Here is a 19,006-nt window from a genome sequence, read left to right on the forward strand (position 1 = left end):
CCTTACCTACATCTTTTCGTCCTGGTTTTTCAAAACGTCTGTCACCCCTGGAAAAGAAAAAATAAGTTTCAAACAAAGTCTCACAGTGATATAGATTTCCTATTTGTGACACTCACTTTCCCACTTTTCTAAAAGCATTTCCTCTTCAAATTACAAAACAAATAAATACATAGTTATTGCCTAATATTTGGAAAATACAGAAAAGGACAAAGACAAAAAGAAAAATACCTATCCCCTCACCTACCAAAAGCTGTTTCTATTGACCCAAAATATTATTTTTTTATTAGATACATAGTGTACAGTTTTAGATACTGCTCTTAGAATATCTTTTCCCACATCATTAAATATTTTCAAAAATACCTCTAATGCTCATATAATATCCTACTTTGTGGATATACAACTATATAAGGGCAATATCAATATGTTTGGCTTATTTCCAATTATTTTATATCATAAATATCATCACAGTGAACATTCTTGTACATGCATCTTTGTGCAATTGCTCCCAATCATCTTGATAGACTTCATATAAAGTCATAAACAATACAGAGAGAAGATACTTTTACTAATACCAACAAACAATAACATGACAATTTGGTATTTGCTATCAAATACCAAATCAAATTAACTATGCTGGCATTCATGTATTAACCTATCCATCTAGAATCCTTCTTCCTTTAAATAAGAATCATTTAAAAATTTCTAACGTACAACTTGATATTCAATACTTAAGAGCATTTTTTAAAATGAAACCCTTTAACTGTACAAAAACATTTCTCCCCACAGAAAGCACAAAATAAGTGATTTTTATATGCCAAGAAATTTTTATGCCAATATATGGATCCTTTAGTTACCTTTCCTCCCAGCTCTGCGATCTATGCATTTCTCTGCCACCTCCTCGACCAAAAACACCCTCTACTTCATCAAAACTTCTTTGGTAGAAACCACATTCACCTCTGCCTCTACCTGAAAACAAGAAAACAGAAAAAAATGATAGATGTCAACATGTGGCACACATTCACCACTATAAATTAGCATGTAAAGTTCTCTCTATACAAGGCAGGACATCTACATTTAAATATTGAAGGAGGCCTGATGATCTTGACTTGTGACACCAACAATGGCATTGAAGTAGGTAGACCACAAGAGGCTGAAAAAAACAAGTTAAAAAACTAAAGTAATATAATGTAATAGACCCAGTCCTGAACAAGAAAGTATAAAGTTATTTAACAAAAAGTTGAAAAGTGAAATTCTAAGAAGTTCAATAAAACACTACCGTAGATTAAATTTTTTACTGTTTTATTTTCATAAAAATGGAAGAAATCTTGGTTTAGAGAGTTTAAGACGACAGGGGCTAAAGTTAAAAAGTCAAGCATAAAAGTTAAAATAATTTATCTAATCCCAGAAAAAGGATAACTTAATAGATGAATTCTAAAACCATCAAATCTCACGAACGCCATACAGGGTATATTCCACAGTAACCAAAGGTACAGTTTACCCAAATCTTGAGATTAAAAAGAAATGTATCAGGACTAAACTTGAACAAACAAAGCTGGTAGAGTGTGTGGGTACAGGGATTTAGAGGCTCCCTCGGGTGGTTCAAGCGTAAACTGGCCTTTACTGAAGGCAATTTGGTCAGATCTATTGACATTTCACTCAACAATTCTACTTAGGATTTATCCTAATAGAAATAGTTGTACAAAAATGCAAATATATATGTATGAAGATGTTCACTGTAATTTAAAAAAAACTAGAAATCTAATCAATAAAGGACGAGCTATATAAATTCTGATAAAACGATACAGTAGAACACAATGATGCCACAGTGGATTAAGTACCAACATTATTCTGTTCAAGAACAAGAACATACTGAAGAACAATGTATATAAAAATTACCCCATTTATATAAATGATATAGCTGCACCATTAGGGTCAGGAAGGTTATATATCCAATTGTTAGGTCTGGAGGCAGAAGACCATATGCACTTTCAGCTTTTTAGGTTTATACTTTATGTACAGTTTTCCCAACAAACATTTGTATTCAATACACAGGTGAGAAAATGAGAGGAGGGGAGGAGGGGTGGGGGGTCTAAGGATGTATTTATAACCAGGTGAAATCTTAGCCATCATCCTTAGCTCAATTTTTCTCACAGTGCACAATGACCCAAAGAAAAATGATGATGGATCTTGATGAATGCATCCCAAAGCTAAATATAATTGAGCTAACTACTTCAAATATCCAGGCAGTATTTTATTTCTTGTTTGTAATTTATTAAGAATTAACTCAGAATACAGTTGTACTTTTATATGGCTATATTATGAAATATCAAAATAATGCACCAAATTATTTTGTGGGTAATCTTAGAAACAATGGATACCCTCTTGACTAGTGCAAGTATCCACTTCTTCATTTGTCAAATGGAAGTGAGAAGCACGGTGGAACTATAATAATCTTAAAGTTACCCTTCCACTTGTGTCAACTTCACTTAAAGTCAACTCACAGTTTAAGTACTTCTCCCCTTCAGAAAATGTATACACTGTATTTAAGATCCTAAAATAATGTAATACAAATTGTCATATAACACCTGTCCTCTACAGGAAGATTTAAGGATGGGGACAAAAGTCTCCTCGCCTTTTAGAGAAAGCCATTTTCTCAGGAAGGCCATTACACTTGTATCACCTTGAAGAAAATGTTTTATTCCAGAAACACACAAATATAAAAAATAGCCTCCAGCTTACCAGAAAAACAAGCAAAACACATATAAAATATTTTCTCACTTGTGACTAGCACTGACACTGGCCCTGCTAATGATACTAAAACTTTATGGTGGGACATATTACAACGATCAGGTTCTAAAGGTTTCCAACTTGAAAAAATTTTATTCTTCTATAGAGTGGTTCCCATATATGAATAAGGAAGTAAATATAACATGATGAACCTATCGTAAAACTCAATAAAGAACTGTTCTACTGAGAGTTCACCCTATTCTTTTTGGGAATTCAAACACACTTCCTTTTAATAATGATGAAGACAAGGGTTGAGAGTTGTGTCAATCCGCTTTATTTTTAAACAACCTAACCAAATAAAATAAGATGACAGTTTCATGTTGTTCTTACCACCTATTTAAGTTTATTTAAATTTTACTAGTACATGATATTTAGCAGTCTGGAAATCAGTCAATTTCCACATCAAAGTTTCCGAAAGTTGCAAACAGCCAAGATAATCATCTAATGTTAGCTCTGTCTATACAAAGAAAAACCACAATAATCATTATTTAACCAGCAAGTTAAAATTAAGTAATGAGTAGAAAACACAATACCACAGATTATAATTACAACCTTGTTTTAGAAAATGAGCTACTGAGATCATTAAAAAGAATGATCTCAACAGGTGGTTGACATAATGTTAAAAGTACTTTTCACACCAACTCAGTTCAGTCACTTGACTAGTTTCATGCCATTCTTCAACATCAGTATGTAAAAAAAGTCACGACTTCTTACATGTCACAACATCTATCTTTTTTAACACAGCCTGATTAAATTCTGAATGTAATAAGCCTTCTATCATATGTGATAACCCTTCATTTCAAAGAGACCAAAAAGCAAGGAGAAATTCAATCATAAACCAAAAAGCAAGGAGAAATTCAATCATTCACTTGTTTCTCGATTAAGTAATTGGGGGGGGAGGGTGCTGTTTAGAGATTGGTTGGTATTTGCAGCACACAAAGTCGGTGTTATTCACACTTCTTCATCAAGACGATCTCTCCCTGGCTCACCCTGAAAAGCACTGGAGGCAAAGTTGCCCAAGTACAACCTCTCCTTGCCACCAACCCACAGCGGAAAAACACAGGAAATGCCCAAGTAGCAGGCCAGAGCCATAAGTGGTCAGTCCCAACTCGAAACCACCACCATGCCACCAAGATGCATGGATCTCAAATTCTGGGCCAATGGAACCTAACTCAGTATATGAATCTGAATTGCCTGTGGAGCTTTTGAAGCATACACATGCCTAGATCCCATCACCCAAAATTTTGTTGCACAGGTATTTCCTGTAAGTTTTACAGATTAGTCTAACCTCTCCTCAGGTTTAAAAAAAAAAAAAAAAACACTCTCTAAAGATGGACAAATAAAGCCAGTAGGAAAAAACACAACTAGGTAATAGTTGCTAGTAAAACAAGTGGAGAGTTTGAATCAGACACTTCACACCTGGATTCCCACATTCTGAGTGGACTACTAAAAGAAACTTCTTCCCAGGAATGCACAATTGAATGCATTTTCTAGAAAGACTGTAGATAAATTACTCTATTTATAAAGAATTTAAATATTCTATATTCATGATCATGCCAATCTTGGTGGCACAATATGCAGAGAAAATGGTCTCACTCATTGCAGACATCCAATTCTTCCATTTCTAAAGCGTCTCTTAGAGAAAATTACAAGGTGTATTTAGACCACTGTTATGATTTAGTCAAAGTAAGGGCAAAATGATTAAGCAAATATTTATATTACAAATATTAAGAATGTCCTCATACAGGAGAATATCAGCAAACCCAAAATAGGGGGCAGATATCAAAGAAACGAGGAATATCAAAATAAGAACTATTTTTCCAAGACATAAATCTGTAAAACTATAGGTTAAATAAATGAATGTGGCAGAATTATCTTTTGTTCTACCCCTAAAGGACCTAGTCCTGATGAGGCGGTTTTTGTTAAAGCCCCTCTCTGGCTGGAGAAGCTCTTGGCACACGCCCCTCACACAGAAACTGTCACAGAGGACTGCAGGTACTTCAGTGCTGCTTCCATAGTTAAGTCACTTCAGGAAGCGTTGGCTCCCAAAGTATAAGGCTCCCTGGGGATGAGGAACATGGAACATGGATGAGGAACATGGATTTCTCAGAGTGAATTGGGACTGTCTAGACTCCCTCATGTTCAAATCTGTACAGCTAGAATTATACTCCTCTGTTGCAAATCAGGGATTATAGAGGAGATACCTTAAAAAAATGGTTCTGAATATAAATGTTCAGGCCATTTAGTATGCAGTTAATGTCAAAGAACAGTTTTTATCAAATCAGGCATTAAAATATTTTAAAAGTAAGTTCTCTATCCTCCTCCTCCATTATTACTTTTTTCACATGAAAGCTCACCTCGCCCTCTTGAAGAACTTCGACCTCTAGGAGCCCCCACCACTGTTCCTCCTCCTCCTCGTCCTGTCAATCGCAGGACAGCAGCACTATTTACAGACATGGAAAAGTTTCTCTGCCAAAAAAAAAAAAAGAGAGAGAAAAAGGAAAAAAAGAAAGAAAAAAATGGATGAAACAGATAAAACTACATGTTGCTTCTCCCCACATTCCCACTGCATCTATAAAATGGCATCTAATTTTAACTACTAGCAATGGAAAACCATAACTGCACAACATACGAGATGATCCAAAACTTGACTTTACCCGATAATTGCAAATTAACATTTCAGATCAACAAAATTGACAACCAGTGTCTTACACTATGCTAGGTTTGATGAGGAAACAAGCAAACAAACTAAATGCTCTATGTATACAGAAGTAGACAGGGAAAATACACAACAGAATAAATACAGAAAATTTTACAAAAGAGATCTAGTTTGAAAGGGTCCTGTAAGCCTTTAACTGGTGAAAGGTGAAAATGAAAGGGAGTTACCAAAAGGTCTGATGCGAGGATAGCACATTCTGCACATCAATGTGAATTAGCAACTCCAAGTAGTATTCAATAGAATGACAGGAATCAGAAGTGACTGGGAAAGAGCCAAGGATCTAAATAAGACCAACCATCTAAATAACACATTAATGGGAAGATGAAGGGAATACTTAATAAATTAAAGTAAAACCCAATCACTCAGTTATTAACCTGCATTTGCACTTCAGCCAATCTGGAACAGGATCAAGTACAAAGAGATAGTGAGTGCACCTTTGGTATGTCTGTAGCCAAGGGTTCTCCTGGCAGAAAGAAAACCTTAGGCTTAAGAGTTGAGGTAAAAGGCCAAGCACGGTGGCTCATGCCTGTAATCTCAGCACTTTGGGAGGCTAAGTCGGGTGGATCATGAGGTCAGGAGTTCGAGACTAGCCTGGCCAAGACGGTGAAACCCTGTCTCTACTGAAAATACAAAAATTAGCCGCGCACGGTGGCGGGCGCCTGTAATTCCAGTTACTTGGGAGGCTGAGGCAGGAGAATTGCTTGAACCCGGGAGGCGGAGGTTGCAGTGAGCCGAGATCACGCCACTGCACTCTAGCCTGGGTGACAGAGCAAGACTCTGTCTCAAAAAAAAAAAAAAAAAGAAAGAAGTAAGGTAAAAAAGAATCTTGCAATTCAACTAATATTTTAGTCCAAACTGGTTTCCACTGACTATTTTGATTCAAAATCAACTGAAATATAATGTCTATACCACCTTCTTTTGAAGAAGTCAACACCTAATTGTTAAAAAAAAAAAAAAAAAAAAAAACTTCTACTTTCATTATTTAATTTGTTGTAATAAATAGGTCATTTTCTCCTAGCTGCTTTTTTCAGAATATTCACAACAATTTGTTCAATAAGTTTTAGGAACTTTATCAGTGTAAATAAGATTTTTTTTTCAGTTCATAGGTATATAATTATATAATCAAGTAACTTCAAAACTAAAGACTTAAGATATAATTGACAACCAAAAATAAGAGAAAGACACCAAACTCAAAAATTATATTTCTATTTCAAACTATAATAAAATGTACTTAATAAAAAAGAAAGCTGATTGAAACATACATATTAACTTACCTTTTAGAACAGAGTCAGCAGTGGGGTACTGAATAATGTCTCTGGGTATTATTATAATTAAACAACAGTATGAAGTCCCAAAATCCAGATTAATATACTCTAATATTGAAATAATGGTGGTCAGAGCTAACTGCATTATGTATGCTAGGATCCCATGCAGTTGAACACCTATTAACCAAATTATCACATATATAAAACCCAAATACACCCATTTGTACACGTGGGGACAAACTCATATATTTTCACAAACACCATACATTGCTGATGAAAGTATAAACTAGTATAATCTCTCTAGAAGGCAATTTCTAAAAATTATTTAAATGTCCATCCCCTTCGACACAATTCTACTTCTTACCCAAGTAAAAACTAACATAAATAGAAAGATCATTAACTACAGTACTGTTTATAAAGGCAAAATATGGAAGCCATCTACGTATTAGCCAATCCTAATTTAAAAATCATGGTCTTCCACATGTAAAATTCCGTACTGCTGATTAAAAAAAAAAAAAAAAAAAAGAAAGAAACAATTCTTTCTCGCTTTGTCATCCAGGCTGGAGTGCAGTGGCACGATCTCAGCTCACTGCAACCTTCCCCTCCCAGGTTCAAGCGATTCTCCTGGCTCAAGAGTAGCTGGGACTACAGGTGCATGCCACCATGCCCGGCTAATTTTTTCTATTTTTAGTATAAATGGGGTTTCATCACGTTGGCCAGGATGGTCTCGATCTCCTGACTTTGTGATCTGCCCACCTTGGCCTCCCAAAGTGCTGGGATTACAGGCGTGAGCCACTGTGCCCAGCCACAACTCTATTTCTTAGGCAGAACTGTATGATAACAAAAACTGCAATGTCCTGTCAACCTAATATACAGGGATATGGAGCATACTTGTAATTAGGAACACGGAGAGGCCAAACTCCCTGGGACTGAATTCTGGCCCCTAAACTCACTCAACTTCTCTGTGCCTCATTTTCCTCATCTATATAATGTAGATAGGTATATTTTTATTTACCTCACGGGTCACTGCAAGCACTCAACACATTAAATGTTAAGTGCTTACAACAGTGTCTAATACATACTAAAAGCTAAGTAAGTATGTCATGACCTCTTAGACGCTTAGCTTAAAACTGTAAAGTGCCAGGCACGGTGGCTCACACCTGTAATCCCAGCACTTTGGGAGGTCAAGGCAGGCGGATCACTTGAGGCCAGGAGTTCAAGACCAGCATGGCCAACATGGCAAAACCCCATCTCCACTAAAATTACAAAAAATAGCCGAGGATGGTGGCACACGCCTGTAATCCCATCACCTTGGGAGGCCAAGGCAGGTGGATCACTTGAGGTCAGGAGTTCGGGGCCATCCTGGCCAACATGGCAAAACTCCATCTCTACTAAAAATACAAAAATTAGCCGGGCGTGGTGGCGGGTGTCTGTAATTCCAGCTACTCGGGAGGCTGAGGCAGAAGAATTACGTGAACCCAAGAAGTGGAGGCTGCAGTGAGCCGAGATCACACCACTGCACTCTAGCCTGGGCAACAGAGTGACACTCCGTCTCAAAAAATAAATAAATAAATAAACAAACAAACAAATAAATAAATAAATAAATAGAAGCTGTCAAGTATAGAACTGTGTGCATAGCATGCTACCATTTGTGTGTGTGTGTGTGTGTATGTGTGTGTGTGTGAAGCAGTGTTTAAGGGAAATACAGATAGTTGCAGACACCATAAGCACCCCTGGAAGGGAATACAAGAAAATGGAAATAGTGGTTATTTCTGAGGAAGAGTAATAGGTGGCAGAGTTTGGGTAAGTCACAGACTTGCTTTTCATTTTGTGCTTTCTGAATTTTGTTATGTATACATACAAGTATTATCTATTCAAGAATGAATAAATAAAGTAATTTCTTTGATGTCAAATAAATAAAATACACCAGTCTTGTAACAGTTACCTAAATTGCAGGAGTAATGCATTTTCTTCCTCAGTATATTTGATACATAGATACATGGAGGGAGAAGGAAAATGAGTATGTCAGTATAATGAGTATGTTAGTATATTCAGTTAACTTCAGGAAAAAGACATGCAGCAAGAAGCCTGCTTTAATTTATTAAAGTATTTACCTCCCTAGGAGTACCAAAAGAAAAAGTACACAAAACTCTAGTCTAGGAAGATCTAGTCAATACTAATCTCTGAAGGGGTACCTGATCATTCAAAGGACAAACATCAAATTTTTGATGACTTTTTTGCCATCTTTAAGCACTGTCCTACTCCAACATATTTGGTAAATGATGAAGGCCACCAAATATGCATCAGGACATCCCAAACGATGCATTTTTAAATGCCTTCAAAACGGACCTGATGATCTTCTGTGGCTACAGTGAAAACCTCCCAATCCTTGCATCAAGATGCTGTGATCACAGAATACAGACCTTAAGATAAACATTTCCATCATAAGAACAAAATTAAACACACTCCTTTAGTCGCTCTAGAACTAATTTTGGTGTATAGTGTAGTGTATATCGAATTTTATTCTTCTCTGAATTGTTAACCAACTATTACTGGTCAGCTGCAGTTAACCAACAGATTCCAAGCAACATCTGCAAAATAATTTTTGATTTTCCAAGTGATTTCTGTACTTACTACACACTAATTTCTTTAAAATGTTACAAGATGTTTCTGGGTAATTCAATTATTCATTCTGTTGAATAAAAGTCTACCTCATTTTGGTAACTAGTAGCAGCATGTCCTTCTCCCTCTTCTGACACATTTAGTCTCTAAGACATCTAGGAAATCATTTAAAGAAACATAAAAGGAAATTTTAAAAAATAATATGTAAATAGCTAAAAATTAAAAGAATAATCACAAAAGAATAAAACTGGTATAAGAAGCTCGTAAAATTAGCTTTTGTATTTAAAATCATAATGTGGCCGGGCATGGTGGCTCACGCCTGTAATCCCAGGACTTTGGGAGGCCAAGGCAGGAGGATTCACTTGAGCTCAGGAAGTTTGAGACCAGCCTGACCAACATGATGAAACCCTGTCTCTACTAAAAATACAAAAATTAGCCAGGCGTGTTGGTATATGCCTGTAATCCCAGCTACTCGGGACACTGAAGCACAAGAATCCCTTGAATCCAGGAGGGAGATGTTGCAGTGAGCCAAGACTGTGATACTGCACTACAGCCTGAGTGACTGAGCAAGACTCAGTCTCAAAAAGAAAAAGAAATAAATAAAATCATAAATGCAATTTTGACATTTAGAAAACTTACTGGGCACAGCTATGGTCAATGACCTTAAAATATGAGGAGCCAGACCAGGCATGGTGGCTCATGCCTATAAGCCCAGCACTTTGAGAGGTTGAGGCAGGAGAATCGCTTGAGGCCAGGAGTTTAACACCAGCCTAGATAACAAGAGCGAGACCTGTCTCTACAAAAAACGAAATTAGCCAAATGTGGTGTACTCCTGTACCTGTACTCCCTGCTATGCAGGAGGCTGAGGCAGGAAAATCCCTTGAGCCCAGAAGTTCAAGCTTGCAGTGAGCTATGATCATGCCACTGTACTCCAGCCTGTGTGACAGACTGAGACCCTCACTTTACTCCAGCCTGGATGACAGAGAAAGACCCTATCTCAAAAAGTAAAATCTAAATAAGTAAACAAAACACACACACACACACAGAGCTCATATAAATAGCATAAACCAACAAGAAAAAGATGAATATCCCAAAAGAAAAATTGGCAAAGGTATGAAAAATATTAAAAGAAATATAAATGATGAATAAACATCTGAAAAACAACTGTTTACTGCTACAGGCAAAGAAATGCAAACAAAAACGATGGAAAAAAATTTTTCCAAAACTGCAGGGAAGTCTTTGAATAAAAATACTTGACGTTGGAAGTACAGAACTGCACCACTTGTATTAAAAGGAGGAAAATATATTTCCATATTTACTCAGAAAAATACATAAGAAATGGCCAACACTCGCTGCCTTTGGGAAAGGCGGCAGCTGGCATGGAAAGGATTACAATATTAGTTGAATTGCAGGATTCTTTTTTACCCTAATCCCTAAGGCTCAGTTTTTACCCCTCTGCCAGGAAGACCTTTGGCTACAGCCATGTCCGAGGTGCATTTTCCTGTGTATCACACTTCTGCATTTTTGTACCAAGTGTAAAGGACATATGCCAACATTTTCTTTTTTTTTTTAAATGGAGTCTCGCTCTGTTGCCCAGGCTGGAGTGCAGTGACGCAATCTCGGCTCACTGCAACCTCTGTCTTCCGAGTTCAAGTGATTCTCCTGCCTCAGCCTCCCAAGTAGCTGGGATTACGTCCATGTGTCACCATGCTCTGCTAATTTTTTTGTTTTTAGTAGAGACAGGGTTTCACCACATTGGCCAGGCTGGTCTCGAACTCCTGACCTCAGGTGATCTGCCCACCTCGGCCTCCCAAAGTGCTGGGATTATAGGTGTGAGTCATGCGTCTGGCCCCAACATTTTTATAGTTCAAAACATTTCATAGTTTAAAACCTTCTTGAAAAATTCTCTTTCAAATGCCCAGGATTTTAATATTTCATAGAGTATTTGAAAAGATTTTTATTACCTCTTGCTTTAGCTTTTCCTAAGAGTCAAACAGATATATTTTTGGCTCCCTGGACTCTCTTCTTCCCATATGGATGCCCATAAAGTAACATTCAAGCTTTCCAACAAGGCTTATTTTTCCATTTTTCTACATTCCTCGTAAGTTCCTTAAAATCAGAAACTCTTTTATTTTCTTTGCACAGGACAAGGTATACTATAAACAGGAACAACACTAAATTCACTACTTTCCAGCCCACAAGTTTTACTTTCTCACATCACTCTCTCTCTCTCTCTCTCACACACACACACACACACAAAGTGGTTATAGAAGAGTTTTGAATGCATTTTGAGCTGAAGATCTACATTTTTCCCTTAGTGGTAAAATACACTGGTAAGAATGCAAGTTGGCAATTACTTCTGAACATCTGTTTATTTGCAAAGATGATTTCCTCCCCTCTCCGCAAATCACTCTTCCTCTACCTAAGTTTTTTTTTTTTTTTTTTTTTTTTTTTTTTGAGACAGAGTCTCGCTCTGTTGCCCAGGCTGGAGTGCAGTGGCGCGATCTCGGCTCACTGCAAGCTCCACCTCCCAGGTTCACGCCATTCTCCTGTCTCAGCCTCCTGAGTAGCTGGGACTACAGGCACCTGCCACCACACCCGGCTAATTTTTTGTATTTTTTAATAGAGACGGGGTTTCACCGTGTTAGCCAGGATGGTCTTGATCTCCTGACCTTGTGATCTGACCACCTCGGCCTCCAAAAGTGCTACTTAAGTTTTAAACGATGGTTCCCAATGTCCTTAAGGATCTACAAACGTTTCCAAATAATACTCAACAGCTAGATACTACAGCAAAATCTAGTCAACTAATAAGCATCAACATACCAATAGAAGAAAGCAGACCTATGAGGATGCAGGATAATCCTTAGCGCATAAATAGTAACTTCCTATTTTCATGCCTTAGCAGGAAAAGAATAAGGGTTTGCGGGGGCTCAGAGCTAATTACAAACCTGTTCTTCTTCTGTAAAGGGTACCAGAGCCAATGGCGGAAGGGGTTCCTCCTGGAGGATAGGCAGAAATTCTTTATCCAGAAGGTCTGAAGGTATCTGTAGGACCAAACACATGATCATGAGATTAATGCTGTTCCTGCAATAAGAAGAAATACAAGAAGATAAATCCAAGAAAAAATACTCTTCTGTTTATTGTTATTACAAATACAGATTAAAGCTTATTCAGCCATAATTGACTTCTACAGTCCTTACACATTTTGAGAGAGTCAATATTAAAAACCCCAGTCAATACTCCCCAGCTTTCTCAAGTGATTGCCACTTTTGGATTTAGCACTAACTCTGCTATTCCAGAGCACAAAGTAGAGGAATAAAAGTCTCTACATTTAATGCAAAGCAGAAGATGATAAGGAGAGTTTTATAAGCAATTGTATGTGTCCTTAGCAACCACCATTAAAATGTGAAATTCTAGATCATTGAAAAACAAAGTATACTGGAGGTGGGGCATTGTGGCTCAAGCCTGTAATCCCAGCACCTTTGGAGGCCAAGGCAGGCAGATCACTTGAGGGCAGAAGTTGGAGACCAGCCTGGCCAACATGGTGAAACCTCATCTCTACTAAAAATACAAAAAAAATTAGCCAAGTGTGATAACGCATGTTTATAATCCCAGCTACACAGGAGGCTGAGGCACAAGAATCACCTGAACCTGGGTTGCAGAGGTTGCAGTGAGACGATATCATACCTCTGCACTCCAGCCTGGGTGACTGAGCAAGACTCTGTCTCAAAAAAAAAAGCATATTGGGAAAAAATACAAAATATTATTTCTTACTAGTCACTCAGTGAGTAAGATAAAAGTCATAATAAAAGTATACTTTACACTGTTTCAGTTTTGATCTAAGTGACACAAATGTAGTGTTACATTTTAAGGTTTTCTCTCCACCAAAAATTTTATATAGTCAAAGGTGCTCCTCCTCTTAACTGGAAAGTAGGATAAGAGGTACAATAAAGAGAAAGGAAAAATTCTTCATTTCTTAGCCACTGAACTAGGATACAAATAGACTTGAAAGGGGGGTTAAGAGGAAGTTAGCTAGAGAAGGCAGTAAGTGCTGACTACTCTCCTGTTTCCATGAAGCTGCCTAAAATATAGTGTGTGATGACACTCAGAAGACCCTCTGTTAACCATTGCAGGCTTCAAAGCAGGGAAACAGTAAGGTGGAAAGAAAAAGCATGGGTCAATACATTAGTAAAATAAATCAATTTTCATGTATCAATACATCATGGTATATATCCCAAAGTCTCATTCATAATTTTGAACTCTTTTCCTACTTCCTTACCTTGTTGTCTTTAAGGAAAAGTGCTAACATCTCTTCTCTGCCATAACGATAATCTGCTAATTTATACTTCGGCAATGCTGGAGAAAGAGGAGGGGATGTAATACTCCCACCACTGGACAGAGCTCGGAGCCTAGAATAGAAAAGACAAAGAATATGTCAAATGTTCTGGCGCTACAGACTTTTTATACTATACACTGTTAAAAAAAATCATTTTAGTTCTTTAGAAAAGCAAAAAGAAATCCTACTATCTCAAAGTATCAGACTAGCTTTAAAACAATCTTAGTGTGTCATGGCACACTAAGAGGGCAGTTTATTGAGAGATAACTAGACAACCATGTGGCAATTCCTCAACTTAAAAGGCATCATGGCTGTGTCCCCCAGAAGCTTAGAGAATGAAAAAGGGACACATTTTTCCAAATTTTAAAAAGCACATATGATTAAAACAAAAGTGAGATACTACCTTACCCTCACTAGATTCATAAAACTTAATAAGTCTGATAATACCAGGTATTGGTAAGGATGTAAAACAATGGAAACTTTCAAGTAGTGTTTATGGTATTATAAACTGAAACAATCACTTCGAAGAATGATTTGATAATAGTTAATTATTTAATTACCTATTTGGCAATTTGATAATGGCTAAAATATTTAATAAAGTATGCTATACAAAACAAAAATCAAAACACAGCCTATAGTAATAATTTTTATATATAATGCATAAATCTGCAAGTAGGTTTATACTGTTTCAAGACATACAAACTGCAGCAAAAGCATAGAAACAAACATGAAATTGACAAATACAACATTGAGAATAAGGTTATATCCACAAAAGATAAGACTATAAAGGCAGCCTTAATTGTACCTGCAATGTTTAATTTTTGCAGCTTGCCAATGAATACACAGGTGTTTATCACAATTTATATTTTTATATGCCTGAAATATTTCACAATGTTTTTAATAAAAGCAATTAATGGTCAGTGTAGAGAATCTGAAAATGCAGTAAAGTACAAAGAGAAAGTGAAAACTACATTTACTGCTAAGAAGACAAAAAATATACTCCAAACTGATAACAAAAGTTGCCTCTAAAGAACAGAACTTGGGGAAAAGGGACTATTTTAATTTTAAAATAATGTGTTTTTGTGGGGAAAAAGACAGGGAAGAAAACTTCAGCAAAAAATGGCAAGTAAGATTCTACTGTAGCACTGTGTCAGACAGCAAGTAGAAAAACTAACATCAGGAGTAGCTGGTATCAAAGGTTAAAGGGACCAAGCTACTTTAATTCTCGTTTAGATGGAGGGAAAATTCAACAAAAGCATCGAAATATGTGCCCCAAATTGCTAAGATTTATTCACAAAACAAAAAAGGGAACAATCTATTAAACTATGACACATTAAATATTAATATGAAGGCCAAGTAAAGCACAGTAAATATGTGCACATTAAAAATAGCGTATGCATAGTAAACAGTAAAATGTGTTTACAAGAAGAAAGTAATATTTAAAGAAAAAATATGCATTAGTAAAGTGAGACTGTTGGGATCAAATTTTTTTTTTTTTTACTGATTATGGAAAATTTTTGTATTTTCATAAATGCACCAAGAAGCAGATGACAAGCTCCCGTGTACCAATCACTCAGTCCCAAAACCAACAATCCATGGCGAATCCTGCTCTTTCCACCACCTTATCTAAGCTTCCTTTGATATTATTTTGAAGAAAAGTTTTGGCTTAGCATTCCATACACAAATATTTAAGAATGTTATTTCTCAAAGAATTTGTTTTTCCCCACAGTGTCTCACTCTGTCACCTAGACTTGAGTGCAGTGGTACGATCATAACTCACTGCAACCTTGACCTCCTGAGCTCAAGGGATTCCCCCACCTTAGCCTCCTGAGCAACTAGGACTACAGGCGCATATCACTATGCCCAGCTACTTTTTGTATTTTCTGTAGAGACAGGGTCTCACTATATTGTCCAACTGGGCCTCAAGCAATCCTCCCACCTTGGCCTCCTAAAGTGCTGAGATTACAGGCACGAGCCACCATGCCTGACCCAAAACATTTTTTTAAAGTCTGGGTTTTGCTGATTTTATCCATGATATAATTAAACGTTTTTCTGTCTTTTGCATTTCATGTAAATTGGTGACTGGGTATAGAGATTTTGAGATTTTCATTAATTTGGGTTCTTTTTTGGCAATACTTCGTATGTAGGGGTATATTATTCCATCAAGAGGCACACATTGTGATGACGTGTTTGTGATACTTGCAGTAACTGATGATCAATGCTTGGTTCCCTAAGTTCACTAAGGTTGTAAGTGATTATATTCTTTCATTCCTCCCTTATATATTAGTTGGAATACTTCTGCAAAAAGAAATTTTCCTCTTATACTACTTGGTCTAGTTACCGAATGATACTGCTTAATACAAGAAAGGAGGGAAAAAGCCTTAAGTCTTATTTGTTTTCAAAATAATGACTAGGTTCACTTGCACAACAGTCCAACAGTGTCCAACAGTAACAATATATTTCAATCCACAGCAATTATTAACAGTGTTTCAATTGTCTCATCTTTGAAAAGTGGGAGACTCTTCAGGTTGGCTCCTGGGTCCTTTTGACATGACCCTAGCAGTCTTTAACAGCTTCTTTTCTATCTGGTATGTCAGAACGTTCCAGGATCATCTTGTATTTTTCTTGCCTCTGACCTGAAATCAATCATTTCCAGGGGGTCTGGATTCGCTTTCATTTATAGAAATACCACAACCTGGGTTCTGGGAGTGCTCATTGCTACTCTTTGTTTCCTTTCCAAATATTCGTGGGCTTGGAGGTCATTTAGTTCAACCCCCACAAAACAGGTTAAACAACCAGGTAAGAAAACAACATACCCACAAAGGAGTGGTCCAATCACTCCTTTCAAGAAGAAAGGCACTACTCCAGTACCTTCCAAGAAACTGCTTTCTATTAGATTCCTGTAAAGTTGGGCTCTTTACTAAAGAAGTAGAATTAACATCCACTGAACACTGAAGCTGAAAATTTTACATAGGAACTAGCTCATTTAATCTAATTTAACCTTCACAACAACCCAAATGTAACAGATAAAAATAAAGCTGAAGGGTTAAACAACTTGTCCACAGTCACAGGCAGCAGAACAAAGATTCAAACTGAGGTTTTTATTACTAAAAAGACCACAATTGACCGGCTGCAGGTTAGCTCACACCTGTAATCCCAACACTTGGGAAGCTAAGGAGGGTGGATTACTTCAGTACAAGAGTTCAAGACCAGTTGGCAACATGATGAAACCCCACCTTGACTAAAAATACAAAAATTAGCCGAGTATGGTGGCTCATGCCTGTGGTCCCAGTTACTCAGGAGGCTGAGGTGGGAGGACTGCTTGAGCTTGGGAGGTCAACGCTGCAGTGAACAGCCACTGCACTCCAGCCTAGGTGACTATGCAAGACCCTGTCTCAAAAAAAAAAAAAAACCACAATCTTTACAACAATTAGGTCTCAAAATTCTATTTAAAATAGCCACTGTTTAAAATATATGTATATTTTATTAGAAATTGTTTTAAAATATCTTCCTTAACACCAAACCAATGTTTCCCAACAGTTTCTACCAGAGGAGTACACATCTAAGCACTCTTTCAAATGAAAATCATTCTGGTATTGGCAAATAATCACCATTACTCCTCAAAGACTCCTTCCCATGACCTAATATCCTAATTTCTTCAATTGCTGCTCACAATAAAATTTCAAATGTATTCACCACCCTGTCCCTTCCAATGTATCACCAATGGTTTTCCAATGTCCAAGACTAAACATTTCTTATAGTCACCAGATCTATTAAGAGTAACACAGGCCAGGTGCAGTGGCTCATGCTTGTAATACCAGCACTTTGGGAGGTCGAGGCGGGTGGGTGGATAACTTGAGGTCAGGAGTTCAAGACCAGCCTGGTCAACATAGTGAAATCCCATCTCTACTAAAAATACAAAATAAGCCAGGTGTGGTGGTACATGCCTATAGTCCCAGCTACTCGGGAGGTTGAGGCACAAGAATTGCTTGAACCCAGGAGGCAGAGGTTGCAGTGACCCGAGACTGTGCCACTGCACTCCAGCCTTGGCAACAGGGCGAGACTTCATCTCAAAAAAAAAAAAAAAAAAAAAAAAAAAGAGTAACACAAAGGCCGGGCATGGTGATTCATACCTGTAAATCCCAGCACTTTGGGAGGCCAAGGTGGGAAGATCACTTGAGACCAGGAGTTTGAGACCAGTCTAGGCAACACAGTGAGATCCTGTCTCTCCAAAAATCAAAAAATTAGCAGAGCATGGTGATGCATGCCTGTAGACCCAGCTATTTGGAAGGCTAAGGTGGGAAGATCACTTGAGCCTCAGGAGGTAGAGGCTGCAGTGAGCCATGATCGCAACACTGCACTCTATCCTGGGTGAGAGTGAGACTCTATCTACAAAAAATAAAAAATACAAAAATAACATAATAACACAATCAGAGATTTCCTTCAGGTGCTATAAAAAGAAACTGAGGCAAACTGGCAGTAACTCAAACTAAAAGACAGTTGCCTGAATTAGGATAACGGCTGTACTATGATTCAACGATTGACAAATTCAATTCCAAGTCCCTCTTCACCTACAGATACTTAGAAAAGCTAAAACATATTTGTGTAATATTCTTCACTAAAAATCCACCTAAGAACTCATGAACACAAAGAAGGGAATGACAGACACTGGGGTCTACTTGGGAAGTGGAAGGCAGGAGGAGGGAGAGGAGCAGGAAAAACTACTGGTTACTAGGCATAACACTTGGATGATGAAATAAATCTGTGCAACAAACCCCCATGACACAAGTTTACCTACACAACCTTCACATGTACCCCCGAACCTAAAAGTTAAAAAAATCCATATATGATCTTTATCTCCTCCATACAACCCTATCTTCTACAAATTTAACCCCTATGTGCTTTCTTCTGTCTCTAAACATATCTCTTCATTTGTTTAAAACTTTTGATGCAACATCTCCCTTCTAGCTATGCACTGTTCATCTTTCCTCTTCATCCAGAAACATCTCTACTTCCTCGCTTCTTAGTCACTTCAAAACGCAGCGTGCCTGGCTTCTCCTGCCACTCCACTAGCTCCTGCACTGCTCATCAACAACCTCAACACTGCCAAATTCACAGGAAAATTTTCAGTCCTCATCGCCTTCATCTTTCTGGCCTATAATGAGATCTGTTTAACAAAGGAGGCCCAGTTCTACCATGGGTAGTAAATAAGTGGCAGCAGCAGGCCCGTCAAAGCCCCATGATACTCCCAAAATCTTCGCTTGGTAAGTGGTGTCC

General features: G+C 37.5%; 1 protein-coding gene across 5 annotated transcripts in view; it reads right to left on the reverse strand.

Moving 5' to 3' along the window:
* GIGYF2 (GRB10 interacting GYF protein 2) overlaps window positions 1-19,006 on the reverse strand; it is a 164,053-nt gene that overhangs the window by 98,287 nt on the left and 46,760 nt on the right. For 4 of the 5 annotated variants that reach the window (XM_050751556.1, XM_050751557.1, XM_050751558.1 and 1 more), the window contains 5 exons: window positions 13,673-13,802; window positions 12,342-12,437; window positions 5,145-5,256; window positions 855-966; window positions 7-47 (listed from right to left, as the gene is read on the reverse strand). In XM_050751556.1, coding sequence (XP_050607513.1) covers window positions 7-47; window positions 855-966; window positions 5,145-5,256; window positions 12,342-12,437; window positions 13,673-13,802 — 491 coding nt within the window. Of the gene's footprint in view, window positions 1-6; window positions 48-854; window positions 967-5,144; window positions 5,257-12,341; window positions 12,438-13,672; window positions 13,803-19,006 lie in introns of those variants that run through there. The other variant, XM_050751560.1, reaches the window with a different exon arrangement.

Source organism: Macaca thibetana, chromosome 12 (assembly GCF_024542745.1).
Source record: "Macaca thibetana thibetana isolate TM-01 chromosome 12, ASM2454274v1, whole genome shotgun sequence".
NCBI lineage: Eukaryota > Metazoa > Chordata > Mammalia > Primates > Cercopithecidae > Macaca > Macaca thibetana.